The 24,195-nt window shown below is 50.1% G+C and overlaps 1 protein-coding gene across 2 annotated transcripts in view; it reads right to left on the bottom strand.

Annotated features, from left to right (window-relative positions):
• Nucleotides 1-17,421, bottom strand: part of LOC122918385 (carboxyl-terminal PDZ ligand of neuronal nitric oxide synthase protein-like) — a 262,893-nt gene extending 245,472 nt beyond the window's left edge. For both annotated transcript variants that reach the window (XM_044266749.1, XM_044266750.1), the window contains exon 1: nucleotides 17,125-17,421. In XM_044266749.1, coding sequence (XP_044122684.1) covers nucleotides 17,125-17,229 — 105 coding nt within the window. In that variant the 5' untranslated portion in view covers nucleotides 17,230-17,421. The remainder of the gene's footprint in view (nucleotides 1-17,124) is intronic.
• Between the last annotated feature and the right edge of the window lie 6,774 nt (nucleotides 17,422-24,195).

Raw genomic sequence — 24,195 nt, 5'->3', positions numbered from 1 at the left:
GGGAAGAGTCCAACAGAATCAGACTCTTGGAGTTGGAGGGGACCTCGGGGATCCGCTGAGATTTCAGCTGTGAGAGTTCGGCTCTGGTGTCTTACAGGTGGGGTGGGGGGGCTGAAGTACAAAGAGGGGAAAGGGACAAGGACCTTTCCAAGGAAAGGAAAGGGACAAGGACCAGGCTGTTGATCCAAGCAAGGATAGGGTTGGTTCTGCCGCCATCCGGGACTCCTATGCTATATCCAGGTCTCCCCAGCCCCGGCCACCCCGGGTAAGGAGGAAACGCTGGTGAAGACATGAGTAGCAAGGAGCAAGGAGGGGCATCCCTTCCATGTGGCAGAACCAGGGCAGCGAGCCCTCCCCCGCAGAAGACAGGGGTCCGCAGCCTCTCACGTGTAGTTCAGACATCTTAATAAGCTACTGCTGGGAAAAGAAAATCATCACCAGAAGGCATAACTGCCATGAAGTGCCTGACCTCTAAGGACCCGAGGGGAGCAGCCTCACCTGACACACCAAACCCAAACCCCGGCTGCATTCCACTCACATCTCCATGTGTTTACTGAGCAGCTACTGCTGAAAACCCAGAAGCTCAACCCCCTCATGTAGGGCCCAGGCTATGCACACAAAGAACAGGTTATAAGCCAAATGGTGCTTAGCAATTCGAGGAAGACCGCCTCCCAAAGTCGGGAGACCAGTGGGAAACCAGCCTTTGAGGTGGGAAGTCCCATAAGAGGAGGATGGAGCAGACAAACCCATCCTAAAGGGGCAACGAGGAAGCCAGCTTCCGGCTGCGGGCTGGATCACCTTCAGTAAAGGAAAAGGAGCCTCTGACCATAGAAATCTGCACCGTCTTGCCAAGGGAAAGGCTGAGAGGGCACAGTCCAACACCCCACGCTTTCCACAAAAACCATTTTGAGAAATACGTCCAACACAACTCAGACAGCAAGCGGGCTGGTCAAAGCAGAATTCCCGAGGCAAGAGTGAGGCCAGGGATCCCACTCCAGACAAAAGCACCAGGGAAACGTGGGGAGGAGTGAAGCTATGCGTGCTTAGTGACGTCGGCCTGGTTCGCTTGTTCATGCAAGGTCAGTGGTGCACCTGTTATGCGTCCATAGTGCATCAGACATGGTGTTCCCTCTGGGACCCCACTGACCAGCAGTTACCACAGAGGGGGACAGTGGGGGGGTGGGGGGGCACTGTGCGAGACAGAAGTGGTTGGGATACAGGCAGGGAACATTAGCCAAAGGCCTAGGGACACCCCGGAAGTTGCTGTCTGATGCCTCTAACATTATTAGCCTCAGGAACCCATTACAGATCTGTCACCAGTGACTTCTAGAATCGCCACCTGAAGTTCTGTTTCAGCAACCTCCACTTCAAGAAGAGACTGGGAGGGAGAAGGGGTCGTCATAATCCCAGCTTGTGGAGAAGGCCAGCTAGCCAGACCTTCCAAGCAGCCCACTCAGCCTTTTCCGCCTTTCTCGAGGGGCTCCCACAGACCCCGTCTCGTGCCCATCGTGCGGCTGAACGGACAGGAAAGTGCCGCATGTCAGAAGCCTCAATGTGCTTCCCCAGCTCTGAGGGAGTGAGAGACGTCAGGACCGCTCAAGGAAGGCAGAGAATTCCACACGGGACATCAGGACTTGGCACAGCCAAGGGTCCAGCCCTGGCCAACAGTTTCGATCCAGACAGAGAGAGGAGGCAAGTGAAACCTCATGCAGTTTCAGACTTTCAAGTTCATGCAGTTCAGACTTTAGAGGATCCTCTAATGGAGGTGGCTTCAAGCTTTGTCACACGAGTCCCAATGATCCAATCCACTTTCCTAGGAAGCACAGAGTATTTAACTCTGCATCTTTTCTGACTCTCCTCCCCAATACAGCCTGGCCCTAGTCTGTCTTTGTAACTTCTCTGACCTCTACCCCTTCATTTCCATGTCCCCCACCATTTGTCACCCTGGTTGGGGCCCTACACCTGGGTTTTTAGCACTGGTCCTCTGTTTGCTTTATTTTTACAAACAGCTCTTCTCTCTCTCCTCATCCCAAGACACTGTGTGTGCGCATTCATACACACATGCATGTAGGTCACCCCAGAAACATTTTTTTCCCTACTGTTTACAAGCCACATCTCTCAAGCCTGGTATTTTTAAGATTTTATTTATTTGTCAGAGGGAGAGCGCAAAAGCAGGCAGAGTGTCAGGCAGAGGCAGAAGCAAGCTCCCCACTGAGCAAGGAGCCTGATGCAGGACTCGATTCCAGAACCCTGGGATCATGACCTGAGCCGAAGGCAGACATTCAACTGACTGAGCCACCCAGATATCCCTCAAGCCTGGTATTTAAAAGCTTCCTGGGGTATGGGTCCTCCTACCTCATGCATTTCTTCATATCTGTGGTTTTCTTACTCTTAAAAAAAAAAAAAAGTACTAAAACCCTACATATAAACCCTCGTCTCCCCAACTCCCACCACAGCACACCTTTCCCTCCTCCTTCACCTCCCTAAAAGCTGCCCACTCCCGCCATTATTCATACGCATGAAATTGAAAGATGCTGTACCTCTCGCAACTTCCAGAAGGGAACATGGGCCCTGGTTCCAGCTGCAAACAGCTCTCACCGGTCACACATACACACACACACACACGTGCAACCCACTCTTTGCACAACTACTACAGTGACATTCTTACACTCAAGAATCCTCATTTCAGGCCCTTGCAGGACCCCTTGCAAAGTCACAGACCAAGCCACTAACCACAGCCTTGGAACACCGTCCTGGAACTGGGGAAGAAGATGGACAGATAAGCTCTCCCCCAGCCTAGCAGTACCCACAGCTCGTGAAGAGAGCTCAGTAGAACATCCACTGGAAAACGCAAGGCCTTATTTTAGCAAATTCGTGGTCCAGTGTTGCCTAGATTTGGGGATAGAGTGACCTTGGACAAGTCACATAATACGGAGCCTTCTAAACCACCATGATAAGAGAGAAAATACCATTTCTCATGCAGTGTACTTACAAGGATTGAATGAGAAAGGGCGTAAGGTACCTCGGAGAACAGCCAGCACATGCTATGTGCTCCTACCCACGCCTACCATTGTGCCCATCTTTCCACATATCCAGATCTCCCCAGCTAGCAGGACGGCCTTCCGGTCACCGTCCAGTCTTCTGGCTCTCTGACCCCAACACCAAGCACTGTGCCCCCATTGCAGAAGCACGATAAATACGTCCTATAGGACTGGATCTATTTCCACACCTGCAATTGGGAACACGTATTCTGGGAACACAAGTTAGCTTCAGAACGGGCCACATGGAGGGAAGCCATAAATCTATGGAAGGAAAGGGACTATCAGGGTCTTAAGGACTTAGGAGAGGTTACACAAAGATTCATAAAGACCAGCCCTTGGGGAAGAGACCAGGGCCTCTGGTCATTCCACCAGAACTGCCTCGGCTGGCTCCAGCCGCTGACCCCGAGATTCTCAATTATGTGTCCTGATTTGATTACGATCACCTGGGGGAGCTTTACCGACGTACAGAGGACAAGGTTCTAGTTTCAGGTGTACCCATCGCTTCAACAAGTCCACTTGTTACTCGGTGCTCACCAGGACACGCGTCGTCATCGTCCAATAACCCTGCGATGTTATTACAAGATCATCGACCAAGCTCCCTCTGCTGCACTGTTCATCTCGGACTTACTCTGTAATGGCTAGTGTGGACCTTCGTCTCCCATCACCTCTTCCACGAACCCCTCTAATCCTCCCTCTCACAAGCACTGAGAACTCCAACTAGGACACAGAAAACAAGCAGAAGAGGACTCAAAGATGGAAAGAAGGCCAACCGGCCAGGGACCTCCGCGCCCAAGGCACAACATGGTAGTAGGGTTCCCTGGGTTTTCTTTCTGCCTCATGTATCCCAGACTGGTTGCGGGAGAAATTAGAGACCCAGGAAAGCCAACAGATGGACAATTTAAAAAATCCCGGGACGCCTGGCTGGCTCAGTCCCCAAAACAAGCAACTCTTGATCTCCTGGTTTTGAGATCGAGTCCCACATTGGCTGTAGAGATTCCTAAAAAAAATAACTTTTAAAAGTCCCAAGATGAGGGGCGCCTGGGTAGCTCAGGGTGTTAAGCCTCTGCCTTCGGCTCAGGTCATGATCCCAGGGTCCTGGGATTGAGCCCCACATCGGGCTCTCTGCTCAGCAGGGAGCCTATTTCCCCCTCTCTCTCTGCCTGCCTCTCTGCCTACTTGTGCTCTCTATCAAATAAATAAATAAAATCTTGGGACGCCTGGGTGGCTCAGTTGGTTAAGCAGCTGCCCTCGGCTCAGGTCATGATCCCAGCGTCCTGGGATCGAGTCCCACATCGGGCTCCTTGCTCAGCAGGGAGCCTGCTTCTCCCTCTGCCTCTGCCTGCCATTCTGTCTGCCTGTGCTCGCTCTCTCCCCGCCTCTCTCTCTGATAAATAAAAAAATCTTTAAAAATAAATAAATAAAATATTTTTTAAAAAAAAGTCCCAAGATGAGTCTGCTTTCTCCAGCTTAAAGGACCAGGACAGGGGCAGCTCCACATGACAGAGTTTTAGACAATGACAGCCCTACTCTAGCCCAGGGTCACAGAAGAAAACCGTGCCCCCACCTGCTGGTTCAAGAAACCTGCTTTTTGGGGCAACTGGGTGGCTCAGTGGGTGAAGCATCTGCCTTAGGCTCAGGTCATGATCTCAGCGTCCTGGGACTAAGCCCCACAGTGGACTCCCTGCTCAGCAAGGAGCCTGCTTCTCCCTCTCCCGCTCCCCCTACTTGTGTTCTCTCTCTCTCTCTCAAATAAAATTTTTTTAAAAAAGAAAGAAACCTGACATCTGCCTTCATCAGGCTGGAAGGAGATGCTTCCCCCTTTCCTTCTTCCCGGGGCTATCGGGGAAGGCTGAAGGGAAGCAGGGCCACCAAGATAACATGGCCTCCCCGTCCCCCTCCCCGCTGGGGGTCAGAGGAGACCTACCAGAGAGTTCAGAACTTTCACCACCACCCAGCGGTTAACAGGCAGAGGGTGGGCAGAGGGTCAGCAGAGACCCCACCAGTACCACGAGTGAGGCACGCCAGCCCGGCTCCGGCGTGGTCTCAGCCGAGGCCAATGAAGCCTCTAGACTTCCATCCCCACCTGACGGTAATGAGACAGCGCTCCCCTCCCCTGCCACGGGCAGAAGCATCTTGCTGAAACAGAAGATTTAATTAAGACTCAGAAGCTCCTAATACCCAAAACGTCCAGGTTTCAATCAAAAATCATTCATCACTCCAGGAACCCAGAAAATCTCGACATGAATGAGAGAAGACCACAACAGATGCCAACACCAAGAGGAGGATATATTAGAATTATCTGACCAAAATGTTAAAGCAGGCTTCATTTCAGTATGTGCTTGGGAAAAAAAAAAAAAAACAAAAAAACAGACAGCAAAGAAAGAGAAGACATGAAAACAGCAACTTCCCGGAGGCACCCCCTACTAACTGAATTCGAATCACCGAGAACAGCCCACCATCAGAACGTGTTTTCTTAAGTCCCGGATGAGCACCCGGTGTGAGAACCAGTGCTCCAGCTTCCCAGACTAGGGTGTCTGTCAGCATCACCTGGAAGACGTATGCGATCACGACAGATCAGGCCCTAATGCTCCTTCAACAAGCCCAGGCCTCTGTATTTTGACTGATTTCCAGATGATTCTGAGAGACGTCAAAGTTTGAGAACAGCTGCTTTCGCTAATGGAAGGCATCTGCGGGAGATTGTCCTCGTGGAAGGACGCTGCAAAATTCTTGACCTGAAGGAGGAAAGAGCTGCATTTCAGTAACCTTGAGTCCAGGGGTCAAGTTTCAATCCTACTTTGGGGACGGGTGCCCAGGATACGAGGTGTTCAAGCGGCGCTGCCAAATTAAAGAAAAGAAAATGCACACACGGGGAGGGCCAGCTTGGAAACGCCAGCGCAGCCCAGGTACAGGTCATTGTGATTATGTGGAAAGAGCGTGGGAGTGAGACGTCATGCTACCTGTCACTCGGCCCCTGGGAGACATTAATCTTCCTCTTGGCAGAAAAAGAAAACGCTTCCACATGAGCGCCTCTGCCTGTCCAGAGAGGCCAACACAAAAACGGAAGCGTCCGCAATCAAGCCCGAACAAAAGGGCACCACCGAGGAGCCTCTCTGTGGTGGGCTGTGGGCTGAGCGCCCCAACCGAGAGCGACAGGGGCTCCGCGGCGGGAGGCGGCCCGCATTCCCTCCCTCCTGGAGGGGCCTCCGGGCCGAGAGGACGGGTCCTCAGGAGCCCAGAAAGGCCGAGAAGGGCCGTGGAGGCGGCGGGGAGGAAGCGGGGTGGTGAGGGGGAGTGGAGCCCCCCACGACACGGGAAGTGCACAGCCAGAGCCCAGCAAGTACCACTACTCTTCAGGAAGGAAGGGCCTCCCGAGCTCCTCTCCGGCCAGCCGCTGGCCCGCTCACGGATGCCGCACGGCCGTGTCTAGACAGCAGCAACATGGCACACCAGAGGGGTCTTTGCGAGTGGCCTGTTCCCCACTGGCACATAGCAGACCGGTCCCCGGGTCCCAGGCGAGACCACCCCCTCTAACAGACCATTTGCCCATTCGATCCAGCCTAAAGAGATGTGCCTCGGTTTCCTCATCTGCGAAATGGGAACAGCACCTCCCCCCTACAGGGCCACTGTAAAGATTAAACCAGTCAACATACGTAAAACGCTGAGAACCAAGCATAAAATATGGAACTTGATAGACATTAGCTCTTAAAGATTGGCAGTGATAATGCCTGAGCCCAGACGCCTGGCTTTGGCTGGGGAGACCCACCCATGACCAAGCTCCGTCTCCCTATGCCCCGGCTTCCCCATCTGTAAAACGGCAAATAAGAGAACCTTCACTCCCGCGGCTGTTGGGAAGACGGATCACTTCAGAGAATATGGACAGGGCCTGGACCACAGTAAGTGCTTTTAAAATGACCGTGATTATGATGTTGGCTTTCTATGATGTGGACAGCGTGAGGCAGGCACGTGGCGCTTCCGCTGGGCTCTAGAGGAGCTTACGGCCTAGACTGGGAGGCCAGAGATGCACACACCCGACCAGCAGGAACAGCAGCACTGAACCCCAGGACCTGGGGCAATTCTGCAAGCATGAGTCTCCCTCTCCGCAGTTCAGAATGTTCTGGGTGCAGGAGAGTTCCAGGTCTCATTCAGCTCTCAAGGCTGGTCAGGTGAACAGTCACAGTCCTCCCGGAAACATGGTAGCTTCCAGAATAAATGGGAGAGAACCCGCAGCCCTCCACCTGCACAGATGACCATCAGGGGCAAGACCCACGAGCCCCCATCAAGTGCTGCAGAAAACCGACAAGAAAACCGCTGGGCTCACACGCGGGGTTGGGGGGGGTGGGTAAGGGGTCCAAAGTGTTGGGGCGCTCTGGACGTGAAACCTGCTGGAAGTGTCCCGGTAAGTAACTTCTAAAGCCAGCTGCTCCGGGGCTTACAAGGAAACATGATGCTGAATCGAAAAATTGAAAAGGGAAATGTAAGCATCACGAGATATTAATTAATCCCATGATGCCAGATTCCTTCAGCTTAGATTACCTCTGCTTAAAGAAATATTTATCCAAGACATTCAGGGAAAGACAGTGAAGACAGACAGCATCCCGCACGCCAGGAGACTCTGTGATTTTTAATCCTAATGAGGATTAAAGGCTGAAACACATGTGATGGGGGCATGCACCAGAAGCTAGTTAAACCCCCCCCCTTTTTTTTTAATTCCCTCCCGAGGAGGCTGACAGCTATTTTAAGCCCCCAAAGCAGCCACGCTGTCTGAGTTGCAACTTTGGGAATCCAAGTGGTCTTGTAGCTACAGCTTTAAACGGGCGTGCGGTGTGGATATGCTACCAGGCCTCTGACTTGCCAAAGAATGAATCTAAGGCCGCAGATTACAACCACGCACAGATGCAACCTATGGTGCAATTTGTAGGACAAAATAATAATAATAATAATAATAATAATAATAATAACAACAGCCCAGCCTGGGCCAGGCTCTGCACGAGGCGTTCCTTGTGTAACTCATTTATCCCAGGAGGTAGGGGTACGTGTACCCTCTTTTTACAGACCAGGGTACCATGGGACAGATGTTGAGTAACTCACAGAAGGTCACACAGCAAGAGAGGGACAGGGCCAGGATTTGGACCCAAGCACAGTCTGGGTCCCGAATTCATGCTGTACTATACTGTCAACCAAATCCATGTCCCTAAGATTATAAAGTAGCAAGTTAAAGGAAACAAAACAATGAATGGGGGTAGGGGGTACCAATTCATTAATGAGAACACAACAGGCTGAAAATGTTTTGGGTTTTTTCTTTTTACTAATAAATGACTTTTATCTCCTCCTGAAACTGGCCAGATGTTCTGTAATCAAAGATTCTAATTCCATGGCACATCCATCATGGGGATTCCATTTAATTCAGGGAAAAGGCTTACTCGGCACTTCCTCTGGAAGGAAGAGGCATGGGGCGGGCTGCGCGGAGGGCGTGCATCCTGGGAAGCCGGGGGACTGCAAGTCACAGACACAGAGCAAGAGACCAGGTCAGGAGGGGACGGGAGCTGGCGGAGGCGTATCCAGTCCTTGGGCTCACGTCAGCGCCCTCCTGGCAGTCCTCACAGGGAGCATCTCAGAAATTATGTTCATTTACTGCAAATACAAATTCTCTATGCAAGGCACTGCACTCGGCACTGCAGAAGGCATGGGGGTGGGGGGACCCAAAGTGACAAGGCCCCTGATGATGGCATGGGGAGAAAAAATCAGAGCTGCTTAACTGCACAGTGGGGTCTGGTTAGTCCCCTCAACACAGAGGAGGGACAGGTCACATCTGCCCCAGCAAGTGGCACTAGGCTAGCTCTGTGTGGGACATGACATGGGAGCCTAGGGAATGGGGTATGCCCTGACCGGCTTGGAGTGTGGGGTGAGAAGGGGAATTGTTCAAAAACAGCCCTGAATATCATGCTAAGAATTTTGGATCTAATATAGTAGGCTTGGAGACTCTCTGTGTTTTTGAGTAGGAGGACAACATAATTATATTGCAGGAAAATTACCAGAGCAAAAGTTTATAGGATCAAGTGGAGGCCTCCAGAAAGTTATTCAAACAGTCTGGGAAGAGGCGGTTAGCGTCTGAACCAGCCAGAGGTGGGAAGGGATGGAACAGGCAGGGTGCATGGGCGGAGATCATTGAGAAGATTCAAGAACGTAGCAACTGACTTGATATGGGGATTCACGGAGAGAAGAGCCTGGCCACAATGGGGATCCAGTGGCCAGCCGATGAGTCGGCTGTTAAACCAAATGGTCCGGGCAGTGCTCCAAAATGTCAGGCCTCAGTGCCCGAGAGCATGGTGGGGTCACTAAGAGAGGCCCCAAGTCAGAGAGATTTGCCAGCTTATCCATGTTCCTTGGGGCAGAGACGGTCAGCGGAAGCAGCAAACAGAGATCTGCGAGCTGGACTAGAGTTAGGGGTCCAGGAGCCAACTTGCCTAGCAGCGAGGAGGGCATGCAAACAAGCCCTCACAGGAGAGGTCCAAGGGAGGAGAGAGAACAGCCGGCAAGGAGGAGGAGGGCAAGTTAGAGGGACAGGCAGAGCACAGCCACCTCAGAGCCCGCTCGGAGAGCAGACTAAGGCATTCCGAGGAGGAGGACAGGCTGCACAGCAAGAAAATCAGCAAGGAACAAGGACAGAAAAGGGAAACAGTACAACAGTTCCTATATGTGGAGCTGAAGTCAGCACACCTCCAGGAGCTGAAGAGACCCTGGGAAACAGCAGAGACTGGACTGCTCTCTCCTGGGAATGAGCTGCGAAAAGGAGGGAGGGACACTTGTTAAAGAAAGAGATGCAGAGAAGTGAGTCGTCATGTAGGGAAGGTCGCAGCGCATTCCTGGGCAGAGACAAGTGACCAACTGGGGAGGAAGGTGGGCCCAGGGAAGGGGGGGGCGTGCCAGGGCAGAGGAGATTGAACAAGAACTCGGCAGAGGACGGAGGGCAGAGGGATCTCAAAAAAAGGAAGCGGGACAAGGAGAAAATATATAATTGGACTTCATCACAGCGAAAAACATCTGTGTTTCAAAAGGCAGCATCAAGAAGGTAAAAAGACTACCAGCAGGATAGGGAGAAATGTGCTCACATCTATATAAAGGACTCACATCTATATGAATACAGAATAAGGAACTTTTACAGCTCAAGAACTTTTTAAAAAAGACAATCCAAGGGGCGCCTGGGTGGCTCAGTTGGTTAAGCCTCTGCCTTTGGCTCAGATCATGATCCCAGGGTCCTGGGATTGAGGCCGGCATTGGGCTCTCTGCTCAGCAGGGAGCCTGCTTCCCCCTCTCCCTACCTCTCTGCCGACTTGTGATCTCTTTCTCTGTCAAATAAATGAATAAAATCCTTAAAAAAAAAAAAAAGACAATCCAAAAATGGGTCAAGGATCTGAATAGACATTTCTCCGAAGACGACATATAAATGGCCAATAAACACATGAGAATATGTTCTGTATCGTTATTCATCAGAGAAATACAAATCAAAACCACAATGAGACAGCATTTTCACACCCACCAGACTGGCTAGACTCAAAACGCCAGACGATAGTAAGTGCCGATGAGGACATGGGAAACCCAAACCCTGCTGGTGCGAATGGGGCAACCACACTGGAAACAGCCCCTACCGGTTCCACAAAGAGTGAAACCCAGTTACTAGGAGACCAGGCAATTCCATTCCTCCTTATCTACCCACAAGAAATGAAAACGGACATCCCCACCAAAACAAGGACACTCGTGTTTATAGAAAAAGTCTTCATAGAAGCTAAAGAAGGAACCTCAGCAGCCATCGGTGGATGAATGGATAAACAAAATGTGGTATGCCCACGTAGTGGTGTACGATTTGGCCATTGAAAGGAATGAAGCACTCACCCGGGCTTCAATACGGACTGAAAACATGCTAAGTTAACGATGTCACCAGCAGGGCGCCTGGCTGGCTCAGTCCACTAAGCGTCCGACTCTTGGTTCCAGCTCAGGTCGTGATCTCAGGATGGTGAGATCGAGCCCCTCGTCGGGCTCCACACTCAGCAAGGAGTCTGCTTAGAGATTTTCTCCCTCTGTTCCTTTCCACCCCATGTGTGTGGGTGCACTCTCTCTCAATTAAATAAATCTTAAAAAAAAAAAAAGATACCACTCATATGCACACGCACACACACGCACACAAAAACATAATATATGATTTCACAGATATGAAATGTCAAGAATAGGCAAATCTAGAGACAGAAAGTGGTTTAATGATTGCTTAGGGCTGGAATGGATGGGAGGATAGGGGATGCTAAATTGAGAGTATGGAGGTTTCTTTTTGAGGTGATGAAAATATCCCCAAACCAACTATGGTGATGGTTGCATGTATCTGTGAATATACTAAAACCCCCTAATTGTGTATTTCACGTTAGTGAACTGTACAGCATGTGACTTATGCCTCAATAAAACTCTCAGAATGTTGCGGGGAAAGGAAGCTCATTTTCCAAAAAGAGGAAGGAAAGCAGCAGACACCAAGTTTGCAATGTTGGGCAGCAAAGTGGAAGGAGCAGAAAGGGTCATGGGCATGGCCCCAGACAGCCCTGGGAAACAGGACAAAGATGGCAAGTTCACCAGGGAGCTCAAGGCCTCAAGGCGATGAGGGTGTGAGGAGGCAGATAATTATAGTCAAAGAAAGCATTCTGAAAGTTCAAGTTCTTGGAAGCAGCAGCATTATGAGTAAGCGATAATAAACAGTGAGTCTGATTAGGGTCTTGGACATAATGACTGGCAAAGGTCAACATTACATGTGGCTGAATGATCTGCACATTGAAGGGACCCGGACATTTTGCGCCAAGGAGACAAGACTGAAAGCCATCAATTCATGAAATGTATGGCTAGGTAGAAACAGACCCGCCCACCAGATCCCCAAACATCCGCTGTGGAGGAACACAGTGGGCACCTGCACGAGTAAAACCAGCCATCATCTCAGAGCAGCGCTGCATCTCTGAAACTGACTGCCCCCCAAAAGTGGTCCGGCAGAAGATAACAATGGGAGGGGCGCCTGGCTGGATCCGTCAGTAGAGCACTTGACTCTTGATCTTGGGGTCGTGAGTTCAAAGCCCATGTCGGGGGCAGAGCTTAATTAATTAAAAATAAAAAACGATTACAGTGAGTTTGAAAGCATCTGGACGTATACGTGAGAAGGTGAAATGAAACTCTGCTTCAATGGCAGTGTCGGTATATACAGCAGGCCCTCCATTTGAAACCCTCCTGGTCCAGAAGACAAGACCTTGGAGGCAAAACTCCCACACCCAGGATATTGTGGAGTCGGGGTGAGAGCTCTTCACCACGCTACGTGCTCAAGTATGAGTCAGAGCACCCCATTTATGGTGAGCCAATAATGTAATGTCCTAATCTGGAAGGCCTCGCCGCAGCATGCTCAAGAGGCATCCACAGGCAGCCTGCCGTCCAGGTTTCTGGAATCTCTAAAATCCAAATCACGGAAACCTCCATTTAGCAAGGACGGAAATATGTCCAGACAGCAGAGTTCAGCTTTGACCAGGAGCTCCCCAACTGCAAAATCACTCCACAATAGGACAATATCTTTACTTTCAGACTTTCTACAGTGGGTACTTTCTTCCACTTGACAAATACTTTGTTACTGCTGGCTATGTATGCCCCTGATGCTGGGGCAGGGGTTCCACACAGAGGCAGGAGACAACATCCTCAAAGAACATGCAGATCTCTGCAGACAGTGTATGCAGAGGGGCACAAAATCTCGTAGCCAACCGTGACCCAAAGACAGCTTCGGCAATCTCTCCCATCCCGTGTGCACCCATACAATGTGGCCTTAATGCTTGCCCCTCAGGAATGAAGTCCACCTCTCCTCCCCTTGAATCTGAGCCAGCCTATGGCCTGATTTAACTAACAGAATAAAAAAATGACCCTGTGTTAACTTTGGACGACAGGCCTTCAAGGCTCTGCCTTCATTGCTTGGAACACTCCCTCCCCAAACCCAGCTGCCACATAAAAACGCCATCATGCTATGAGGACATCCAAGCGACCCCGTGGAGAGAACCACCCTGGGAGAACCGGCAATGTGAGAGAGGCCTTCAAGGACCTTCCAACCCGGCCCAGCCACAGCTAAATGAAGCCAAATGACTGAGCCTATCAACAACAACACGTGCAACAGAAGAACAGCCCTGCCAAGCCCCGCCTGAATTCCTGGCGCACAAAATAAACAGATGCTGCTTAAAGCCACTTCGTGTTTGGGTAATCGGTTAAGCAACAAGAGATTCCTGAAACTGACTTGAAGCCTGGATCTCATCTTATCTAGTGAGGTGAGCCTGGGTCCACGACTTCCCCTGCACTGCAGTTTCCTCGGCTATAAAAGCAGGGGGTTGTGTCCTAGGTAAGCTGAGGTGCTTTCCGGTTGTGACAGTCTGCGCCAGACTCATGGTCTCCAGGAAGGGTTGAGGAGATGAGCCCTGGGTATACAGACTGGGCATCAGGAGGAGGAACCGGAACCAGGAGACAACAGCCCTGGGGCAGCAACAGCTCCATGGCTCGTAGTAAGTTCTCACTAAATATCAGCTAGAATCAGATGGTTGGAGCAGTTCTGTGATGCTAGATGAGTTAATCCCTCTGATCCCCAATTTTTTTCATCGGAGACACAGAGAGGACACGAATGCTTCTGTTTCTACCTGAAGAAAAGGCTTTGTATGGGAAAGTCCCATGTGAATTAAAAAAAAAAAAAAAAAAAAACCACACCTACAAAATGCATAACCACCAAAGCCATGCCCAGTCCCCTCCTCACCCAGCACGGGGAGACAGTCGGTCAGTGGCACTGGCTACCAGGAAGACACATGGGGACAGAGGGAGAGGCAGGGACAGAGCAACCACATAAGCCATCAGGCCGAGTGAGATTTTACCACCCACCTCCCCGCAAGGATCAGAGGGTTAGGCACCCATGCTGCCCACGGAGGGCAGGTAATCCCAGGGCAGGTAATTAGGAGCAGTGCCCAACCGAAGGGGATATGTGCAAATAGCCAGACACTAAAAGTTTACGGAATTTCCTACATCAGAGTCCAAGAGGCCAGCAACCTGAGAATGCCCTGTCAGGGAGCCATGAATCAGACCACCGCCCAGCACAGAGTGGACACTCCATAAAAATGACTGAGTAAGCACGCGATCTGGGAGTCTGAAGGAGTCAAAGCTCCCAGTAGTTGAAATGCTGGCTTTGCCATGACAGCTGTGTGCACTACAGCAGAGAACAAGCCCCCCAGCCTATACCGTCATTTATAAGACATGAGGCGACCCGCCTCCAGGGAAGCAGTGAGAATCACATGAAACCACGCATGAAAAACATCTGAGATTAAGTGCATGATGCTTTTTGTTTTCTTTCTTTCTTTTTTTTTTTTTTTCGAGAGAGAGAGAGATGGGGGAGAAGGAAAGAGCATCTTAAGCAGGCTCCTCAACCTGTCCCATCGGGGCTCGATCTGTTGACCCTGAGATCATGACCTGAGCTGAAATCAAGAGTCCGACGCTTAACCCACTCAGCCACCAAGGTACCCTCATGATGTTGTTTCTCAGTGCACCGACCCTCTGACTCCCAGACATCCTTCAACCCCAGCCATACCCTTTCAATCCCTGCAGAGGCCTGAAGATGAGTGGCATCCGTCCAAACAGTCCCTCCATCCAGTGTTGATTCTGAAAAACTGCCAGCGCTTGGGACAGAAAAGACCTGGGCTCATTTTCCAAGGGGATCTGACAAGGCAGCAAGATTACATTTACATTTCCCAGCCCCTGCTTTTCCAAAACGAATGTGGTGCAGATTTAACCCTGACATCCCAAGGAGCATGAAGGTCCACAGACCCTGCTCTGGTGAAGGTGGAAACCAGCCGGAGGAGGCGCTTATCAGATGCATCTGGGACAGAAAATTGGATTCCACCGCTACTCGGGACCCGGCTGATGCGGTTTGAACGTCCTGGTGTCCAGCATCGATTACAAAGGGCTGGGCGTTAGGACCAGTCCTCAGTCAGCCCTGTGCTTTCTCCTCTACCTTGCCGTTCTCAGGGCAGAACCCCTTGGTCAACTGTGTCTCAGATCTGCATTAGAACAGCCTGGACCAGCTGTGGCTCCCCATCCTCTAATCAAGCACCACTGTGTGTGAACCTGGGAAAGTCACTAGAGGAACTACATCATGCAGGCCCCGGACATTTGCTTAGAAAAGAAATTCCATGTAGGGAAGGTGATGGTAAGATCAGCAAGTTGGAGGCAAGCCTCAAGCCCAATATTTCTCAAAATCTGGTTCCAGCCACTTGCATTAAATCACTACAATCCCCCTTAACGGTACCCAGTCCCAGGCTCCCCCCAGATGTGTCAAATTAGAATTGGGGGTGGCAAGAATCTGACTTTTCAATAGGATTTTTATGCCTGTCCCGTTTTGACACCTCGTCGGGACCAAAGGCAGAGACTGTGCAAAAAAGAATTAAAAAGGTTTTAAAACACTTTAATTCTTGATCCCCCTTCTTGCCCTCATTCTTGAGAAACAGAGCACTGGTGAACCAAACAAGACAAAGCCAATTCCCCAGTTTACGGATATCCAAGAAAACTGAATTATGGGCACAATGAAAAGCCATTCTGTAAAGTGACAAAGGCTCACCAGAGCAACAGGCCTGGACAAAAATTAACCCAAACATCCCATCTTAGACCAACCAGATCTATTCTGAGAGAAACAAGATAAGATCTTGGCTACAGCCCCACTCTGGTCTCAGCCATACCCACTAATTCCGCTCTGCATTCCTCCACAGGGTCTGAGTGGGATGGACGCAGGGGTGTCCTAGGTCAAGCAAATGTGGTTGGGGGAAGGTTATGGGGTGGTGGTGGGGAGTAAGATTCACCAATTCACACATCCCCATGAGAAGGAAAAAGATCTAAAGGTAACTGACTGCATTGGGCACGTGTCAGACACTCAAAAAATGTTTCACAAACTGAAGGAAATAGCCACCTGACGGAATCACCCTTGCCTGAGATAACAACCTGCATCTTCAAAGCCACGAAGGAAAAAAGGGAACGGAGAGCAAAACTGTCTCCACATCTAAAGTAGTGTCTTTTTTCAAAACCAGCAAGAACCTAAAAAACAACCTCCTGGCAGGGGCAATACCTTCTGTCACTTACAGCGACAGGCACGCTGCAGGTGCTGAGAAACTCTGAGTCTTTGGGGTCAGGCGGCACGAAGGAAGAGCAGAAGCACTTCCCGCAAGCGATGGGCAGCGGGAGCCCAGCTGCGATCGCAGGAACCAGAACGCCTCCCTCTGGGAAGGGCATCCCAGGGGGCCAGCCTTACCGCGTACCTCCGGGTCCAGTCCCCAGGCTTGCGCCCCGCCCCCTCCCCAAGGACGGACCCGGGCTCTGGCCTTGGCGCTGCAAATTCCAGTCATCCCCGCTAAATTCTTCAACAGCGGTTCCCTACTAGCTGCTGAAACTTAACATTACGCCACAAAACTAGCAAATGGGCAGCTTTTACCCCTCCCCCTTCAATGACTGGCGCCTGCAAAGAAGTCCTGGCAAATCAGGCATTTAAGAAGTGACTGACACCTGGACCCGGTTACCTGAAATCTAGAACAAAAACAAACACAGAAACACCCCTGTAATATTTTCCTCGATCAGGAAGTAGGCATTCCCCCCTTTAAAAAAGCAAAAACAAAAACAAAAACAAACCTTCCTGAAAGCACCTCTCCCGCGGGATCCCAGCAGGTAAATAACACCAGAGCTTCCCCAAAGCGATTCTAAAGAATCAGGGGTCCGGGCTGCGCTCCCCCGCTGGCTTCTCCTGCTCAGAAGCAGGGATCGGGAAGTCGGGCAGTCCCGGGAGGTGAGGATGGGGGCGTCCGCAGGGGGGAGGAGGGGGCGCAGCAAAACCGCCCAAACTTCCCAGCCGCTCTGAAGCAGTTCTGGGCAGGAGCCCGCGGAATTCAGTCCCGACCAGGGGAGACACCTCCCTCACAGAAAGGCCCCCCACATCAGCCTGGCCCGCCAGCCCCGCGTCCGCTCGGACGTGCCCCCAGGCGGCTACTGCCCCCCCTCGGGGGCCCCTCACCTTGGCCTCGAAGCAGATGCCGTGCTGGAAGGCGTCCTCGTTGTGCAAGGGGATCCGCAGGTCGTGCCCATCGTCCACAAGGTTGTACTTGGTTTTGCTGGGCATGGTGGTGACCCGCGGTGGACCGGCTCCTCCAGAGGCGGCGGCGGGAAGGGGCTGGCCAGACCCGGGAGGGGTGAGGAGGGGAGGGGAGGGGAGGGGCGCGCGGCGGCCGCGGGAGCCGGGACCCGAGCGGCGCCGAGGGCCGGACGGCAGCGGGCTGCGCGGCTGCGGGCGGCGCTGTGGCCGCACGATTCCTGCGGGCGAGGAGGGCGGCGGCGGCGGCGGCGGGAGCGGGCGGCGCCGGGCCGGGGGAAGGGAGCGGTGGGCGCGCGGCCCGAAGCGGGACCCGGCGCGGCGGCTGCCCGGGACGAGGAAGAAAAGGCGGCGGCGGCGGCAGCAGCAGCGGCGGCGGCGGCGGCGGCAGCAGCGGCGGCGGCGGCGGAGCGGGGCGCCTGTCACGGAGACGCCGGATCGGCCGCCCGGGAGCTGCTCCTCCTGTGGGGCGGGGCCTGGGCCGGCTCCTCCCACGGGCGCCCAGGCCCCGCCCCGCGCCCATACTGGCCCCGCCCCGCGACGCCCGCCCCCGGAGCAGGTGAAAGTCCCCGGGAGCGCCGGACCCGCGCTGCCAGGCAGGCGAGCCCTGAGGCCCGGCCCGCGAGCTGCACCGTGCTCCCGGGCGCCCGGGCTCAGCCCTGCTTCTGTTTTTATGGTCACGTTCGGAGCCGGGTGCCGAGGGTCAGCCGCCGCAGCAGCGCCTTGGATGTTTTGTTTTTGCTGTGGGGGGGAGGGGCGGTGTTTATTGTCGGGTGTTTCTGTTCTCCCGGGAAGGCCCAGCTCCTGGCCCAAATACATCCAAATCAGTAATTCTGAGAGTTCCTTTTCCCTGGAGAATCAAGATTGTACCCAGTGGGGGCCCATCACAGCCACTTTTTCTTCGGAACGTTTTGTTGGAGCGGTGATTTGTGGCTTGTGTAATGGGACCTGGGGGATGCCTTTTGGAATGGTTTTTAATATTAAAAAGCCATCAGCCTGTGGAAATGGAGGAGGCCAAAAAAGGAATACTAAGCACAGGAGAATCCTCAGCCTTTTCATTTTTCTTAATTAAACCTTCTGTAACCGGCTATGGACAAGATGAACTTCCAAGTTATTTCCGACTGTTCTATTCTTCCTCCCAAGTTATTTCCGACTGTTCTATTCTTCCTCCCTCCCTGAATACTTCAGTCAGTTTGCTTGTTGTTAAGAAGAGACCCCTTTGCTTTTCTCCTTTACATCTAGAGCTTTTGGCTTGCGGAATGTGCAGATGAAGGGGTCATAAGAGTATCTGCCACAGACACCTGCCGAAACTTCATAGGTAGTGGTACAGAATAACTATGATTTCCTTGGCTTCCCATTACCAAAGCCCCCAAAGGCAACCAAACACTCTGGTGCCAATGGGAGTCCAACCTGAGATCACTAAGACCAAATAGGTACCTCTTGAAGGTTGAATTCATCACCTTAAACCTGCTTTTGATGCCCTGTGGACATGTCCATATGCGGAAACTCTCAAACCAAACATCATTGACTGTTACGGGGCAAGCTTGGAATCACCACAAAGCAACACAGCACTGCTTGCAAAAGGCATATCTTCCTATGCCACTTCCATGATAAATTCATATAACAGAATGCCTTACTGCCAAAATATACTTCTCATATTGTCTCATAGTGCTTAAGTACAATTGTCCTTGCCTAAATTTTGCTCACTCCCTATCCGCTGAAATTACTGGTCAAGATATAGCATCTTCTGGGATATCCCCTTAAATAAAAGCAAGCTGAGAACTGGAAAAAATTCATCGCATACTTTATGCTGAATAGACTTTATTATAGTCATAAATATTAGTTAGAGCCAAAAATCACTTGCACTGAGGAAAAGCACCACTAACATCTTTATAAATACAGAACATGAAAGTCTAATCAAGCATGTCTGACTCTTTGAATGTCACCATAGTTTTAATATATGCATCATAACCTGCTCTCTGAAACCTGGCACAGAACTCCACAACTTCAAGACAAGACCTCAAGCAATTACGCATTGACCTCTCTTATTCCCTCCTGAATTTAGTCTTTTGACTCCTAAGTGCCTTTTTTCTAGATTTCCTTGGGCCCTACTGGACTGCTAAATTTTTGGTATTTCCTATATAACTCTCTAACACACGGTAGATGAGACACAGAAAGCTGAAACCCCAAAGATATTTCAGGGTCTAATACAGTGACTACTCTGTAGTTGACATCTAGTTGTAATCTATGGAGTCCAATAATAGTAACTAATGTTTGCTGAACTTTTTCTATGTGTCAGGCATTTTTCTTAGAGCCTTACGTGTATTATCTCATTTAATATTGACAACACTCCAAGGGTCGTCCCATTTTTTAAGAACCGAGGCACACATGTGTTATGAACTTTCCCAAGGTCACACCAGAAAGGAGAGGAGCCAGAATTTGAATCCAGTTGTACGTCATGAGGTGTTTCCATCATGGCCTGGATTGCCGTGAAACTCTTCTTACTGCAAACGAGATGCATATCAAATTTAGGGTCTGTGTTTTATTTGGATGTGCATTGGTGCTAAGCTCTATTCCTTCCATTTTAGTTGGATGAAATGTTCCAAAAAGAAGGGGACTGTTCTCTGCTTTGACCTCCACGTAATACGTCAAAGCCACACAGGCATAAAAACACCCTTCTTCCAGAAACAATGGGCATCCAAAGTGAATTTCCTTATTTTTTAGCAGTGATCTCAATCTTGTTTTTGCACCTTTAAATATAATTGAATTTCCCACAGCATTTCCAAATCTATTTTTTAAACAAGTCAAGTTTTATCACTTTCCATATCCTTCTGTATTTAAAAACTGCATAAAACAATTTTAATCTGAAGTACATTTAAAATATAAATTGCTAAAGCGTATAATACTTGCTATGTTAAATTTTATTAAAACTTTGTTTAAAAATGAATTGAAAAAAATTCCTAAGTCCCTTTAGAACTGGAAATTTCTCGAAGATTCTCTAAGCCAGCTCCCCGCACCCTTTTTTTAAATAAGTGACTCTTTTTTTTTTTTTTTTTTTTTTAGATTTTATCCATTTATGAGACGGAGTGCAAGCAGGAGGAGGAGCAGAGAGAGGAGAGGGAGAAGCAGACACCCTGCTGAGCGAGGAGCCTGACACAGGGCTCCCATCTCAGGATTCCCCCCCCCAGATTGTGACCCAAGTCAAAGTCAGCTGCACAACCGACTGAGTCACCGTCACCCCTAATTCACCTGAAAGAAACATGAACCTGGGAGAGTAAGTAGCTTGCCTACACCTCACTTTAAATGAGAACTCCTACTTCAGTGATCTTTTCCTTACACAATGATGGGTTATAAGTAAATTGACAGGAAACTTTATTTTTAACACATATTTGGAGCTGAGAAAATTCATTTGCTTTTGGTTGTAAAACACCTGCTTCACAATGTACTTCCTGTGCATTTTCTTACCTGGTCATATGAGATAAGTTCGATCAGTATACCCATTTTACAGATGAAGAAACTAAGAGAGGGAAAACTTGTATACGTCATAGAGCAATCGGTCCTGGGAATCCTTCCGTGAGTTTAGCCACAAAGAATGAAGATAATGTCAGCTTGCCCAATACTGCTCAGATACACACATGGAAATAATTCAAAATCTTTGTAGAAATCTTATCAAATATTAAGAACACACAACGATTTCCTCCTGCTAGATAACATTTAGCTCCAAAAAGTTCAAATTCTTTTTTCACGGCATTGTTTTTAAGTTGAAGATGTCTCCTGGGGCATAGAGAGATAGATATTGTTAGCCCCCTTTTTATTCTCAGTGGACAAGGATGACTTTGTTCGAAACTACTGCAGAAGGGGTAAGAACTCAGAATTTAGGGTTCAGCACTCAATCTGAGCTCAAATCTGCTGAAACAAAGGACCGGCCTACATTATTTTTTCCCCTTAAAACTGACACCCATGACCTACACCCCTATGCCAAGGGCAGGCCACATTTCCCATGTATTTATTTTAAAGGTGAGCCTCTCTGTCGACAAAATCACGTGTGTTATGTTTTTATAAACTAAATACTCTTTCACATTGACTTCCACCTGGAAGTTTGTGCTCCAGGCCTTCTGGCACAGCTGGCCAGTGCAGAGGAATGAGGCAGGAAGAAGGGAGCAGTGGGGAGCTGGGCTGCAGCTCCCCAGTTCTGGCCTTCTGGAGCGCTTTCCCACCCATCTCTGAACCCAAGAGGCAAGAAACAAAGAGAACTGAAGGTCTTGGACATTCTGGCAAGGTCTGCTCACTGCCTCACAACCTTCTTTCTCTTGGAACACTTGTGGAATGAGATCTTGAGAATGGAGCACAGGCTGCAGATCTTAGCCAAAAGCCTTGATCTTAGCCAAAAGGCCGAGAAGCCATGGGTTTGCGGAATTTTGAACTTAAGGCAGAAGGCTGGGTGCCTGGCAGGGCTCTGAGCGCCCTTTCTCATGGAGATTCTTCTAATCTCTCCTGGGTGTCCTGACCATTCCTTGCTTTTTGAATTCAGCTTTCCTTTTCAAGTTAACAGCTGTCTTTCTGGGCTCTGTTTAATATTTCAGGTGAGAAATTTTTATTAATTCAACAGCTTCTCACCAAAGTGCCTTGCGATCAAAGGCAATACAATCATTTTTGACAAAAACTAACAAGAGTTTCTTCATTGGGGGTGGAGGGTAGCAGGGGGAGTCAGAGAGGTATATACCACAGGGAGACAGTTTTGAAGGGTGGAGGGTAATGTGTGATCTGAGTATAAAAAAGGATCCTGGGAGGAAAGGGAAGGCTTCAAGAGGGAGGTGAGGCTCAAATCCAATCTGAAACAGGGGAAGGATTTAATAATATGGCAGGAGGAGCACCGAAGACGTGGATGCAGGCCTGTAGAGACATTAATCTACAAAGTGTCTTCAGGAGACACTGAGGGGACCAGCTCCCTGGAGGAAGAAGCCTGCAAGTAAGTGCCCTTGGAGGGAAGGCTGGTCCCAGAGTCTGGGTGCACTGTGCCAACGCCGTCAACACCGAACTGCCAGGACGGCGCTCCTCTATGGGAAACGTGTGAACAGGGATGTGACCCGAGGTGCTAATTCAGAAAGATCACCCCGCAGAAAAGGAAAAGAAAACAACATGCTGTCCCTGACCCTTTTATTTCAGCTACAAATGAAAAAATTGGTGCCAAACAGATGATCGGGCTTTCATATCATGAGATTGTGTTCTCCCGCACCCGCAAACAGAGGATGATGAAACAGAGCTGCAGCAAGTTTCCCTCAGGGTGGCGGGCCCCAAAGCACCTCCCTTTGCATGCTTCCAGATGCTTCCTAATTCTTGCTTCCATTCCGCTTCAGCATCAGGCCTTCCCATTGGGAGACTATTTGCGGATTATCCGTATGGTCCTCTGTGCGGTTCTCTGTGGTGTGTGTGTGTGTGTGTTAGTGCTCTGTGATGGCAAGGAGAATTTTCTTTAGTTAACTGCTCTGCACGAAGTTGGTTTTAGGACCTTCACTTTTATTCCTCCTAACTTAGATCTCGGTTCCTAAATCTGGGGATATTTTCCTTCATTATCTATTTAAAACACAAAGTAAGCCCAGCTGTTAGAGTTGGAGCTTATCTATTCCACTCAATCTACTCTGTGGCGGTAGCTGGTCTTGGTCCCTCTTTATAAAACCCACATTCTTAAGATAAGAAGCCATGGGGGGCTGGGCGAGGCCTGACCATTTGACAACACTGTGGGAAGCCTTGGAAATGCTATGTAAGTAAATATTTTATTTTCAGATCTCCCTTTGGAGGTGCAAAGCTGCTAAGCAGCTTTGTAGCAGCTTAAAAAATAAGTTTCCTCCAGACCACTTGTGTGCTTTAAAAAAAAAAAAAAAACAAACTAACTAAAACTAAAACAAGAAGGAAAGAAAAATACAGATGTGCAATGCGCCCAGGTGTGTTTGGGCATTTAATTTTCCCTCCCAGGTCCCAGATCACCCACTTTGGGCTTCAAGTGTTCTGAGAGCTCAGTTTCCGTGACCCCAGACTCTGATCACCTTTACAGGTTCCTCTCCCCACAACCTAAGGTTGTCTTTTGAACTACATGCAAAGGGAGTGGCATGATACGTTCTTTTTTAAATTACCGGCATCTCAAGATAAGTTACCAGCAAATGAAGTGTTGAGGCCTTATCCAGGCCCAGCTTCGGCAGTTTCCATCATGAGCAACTGCCTCACTCCCTTAAAAGGTCTTGAAATCTCCTTTATAAATCCCTTGACATCACCAGCTGGCCCCTCTCCACACCACTCGGAGCGTTTTTCCTGAAACGGGGCTGGAGGGGCCTCAGAATTTTCCACCTCTCTGAACAGCCTCGTCTGTGCCATTCACCGGCTGGAGGCAGCCTCTGTAATTTGAGCTTCTAGGTACGTGATAACAGGGTAACTGCCGCCAAGCTTAATTCAGAACAAATGTTCCTCAAGTTCTTACCTTTTTCGAAAAGCTGCCAGTCTAACAGCTAGAACCCTGACAGGGTCAGGGGGGAGAAGGTAGGAGCGGGGCGGGATTTCTGGATACGGGTCTGATTGTCCATTCTAGGGGCTGGGCACACCATTGGTGCGCTCTCGGGGTCCCGTGATCTGCCTGTAGTGGCCCGTGTCCGTCTGTGAGATGGGCATCCTTCCCCATGGCTGCCTACTGTGCTTCCAACACATGCTCCGAAAAAAAGCCCTCCCGGAGCCTAATGAGGGAATGGGCTGTTCTAATTAGTCAAGTTTTCTGGTTAGTGGGGAGTTACCATGGATATAGGATTTACCAAGGAGAATGAGACGAGGATACAAAGCACATTTCTGAACAGATATCTGCACACCTGTGTTCATAGCAGCATTGGTCATAATAGCCAAAAGGCAGAAGCAGCCCCAATGTTCATCAACAAATGAATGGAAAAACAAAATGGGATATATAAAAAGCGTGTTTCTGGGGGCACCTGGGTGGCTCAGTCCAGTCGGTGAAGC

Source organism: Neovison vison, chromosome 10 (assembly GCF_020171115.1).
Source record: "Neovison vison isolate M4711 chromosome 10, ASM_NN_V1, whole genome shotgun sequence".
NCBI lineage: Eukaryota > Metazoa > Chordata > Mammalia > Carnivora > Mustelidae > Neogale > Neogale vison.
The sequence above is the reverse complement of the archived record's forward strand: the minus strand, read 5'-3'. Positions and strand labels throughout refer to the sequence as shown.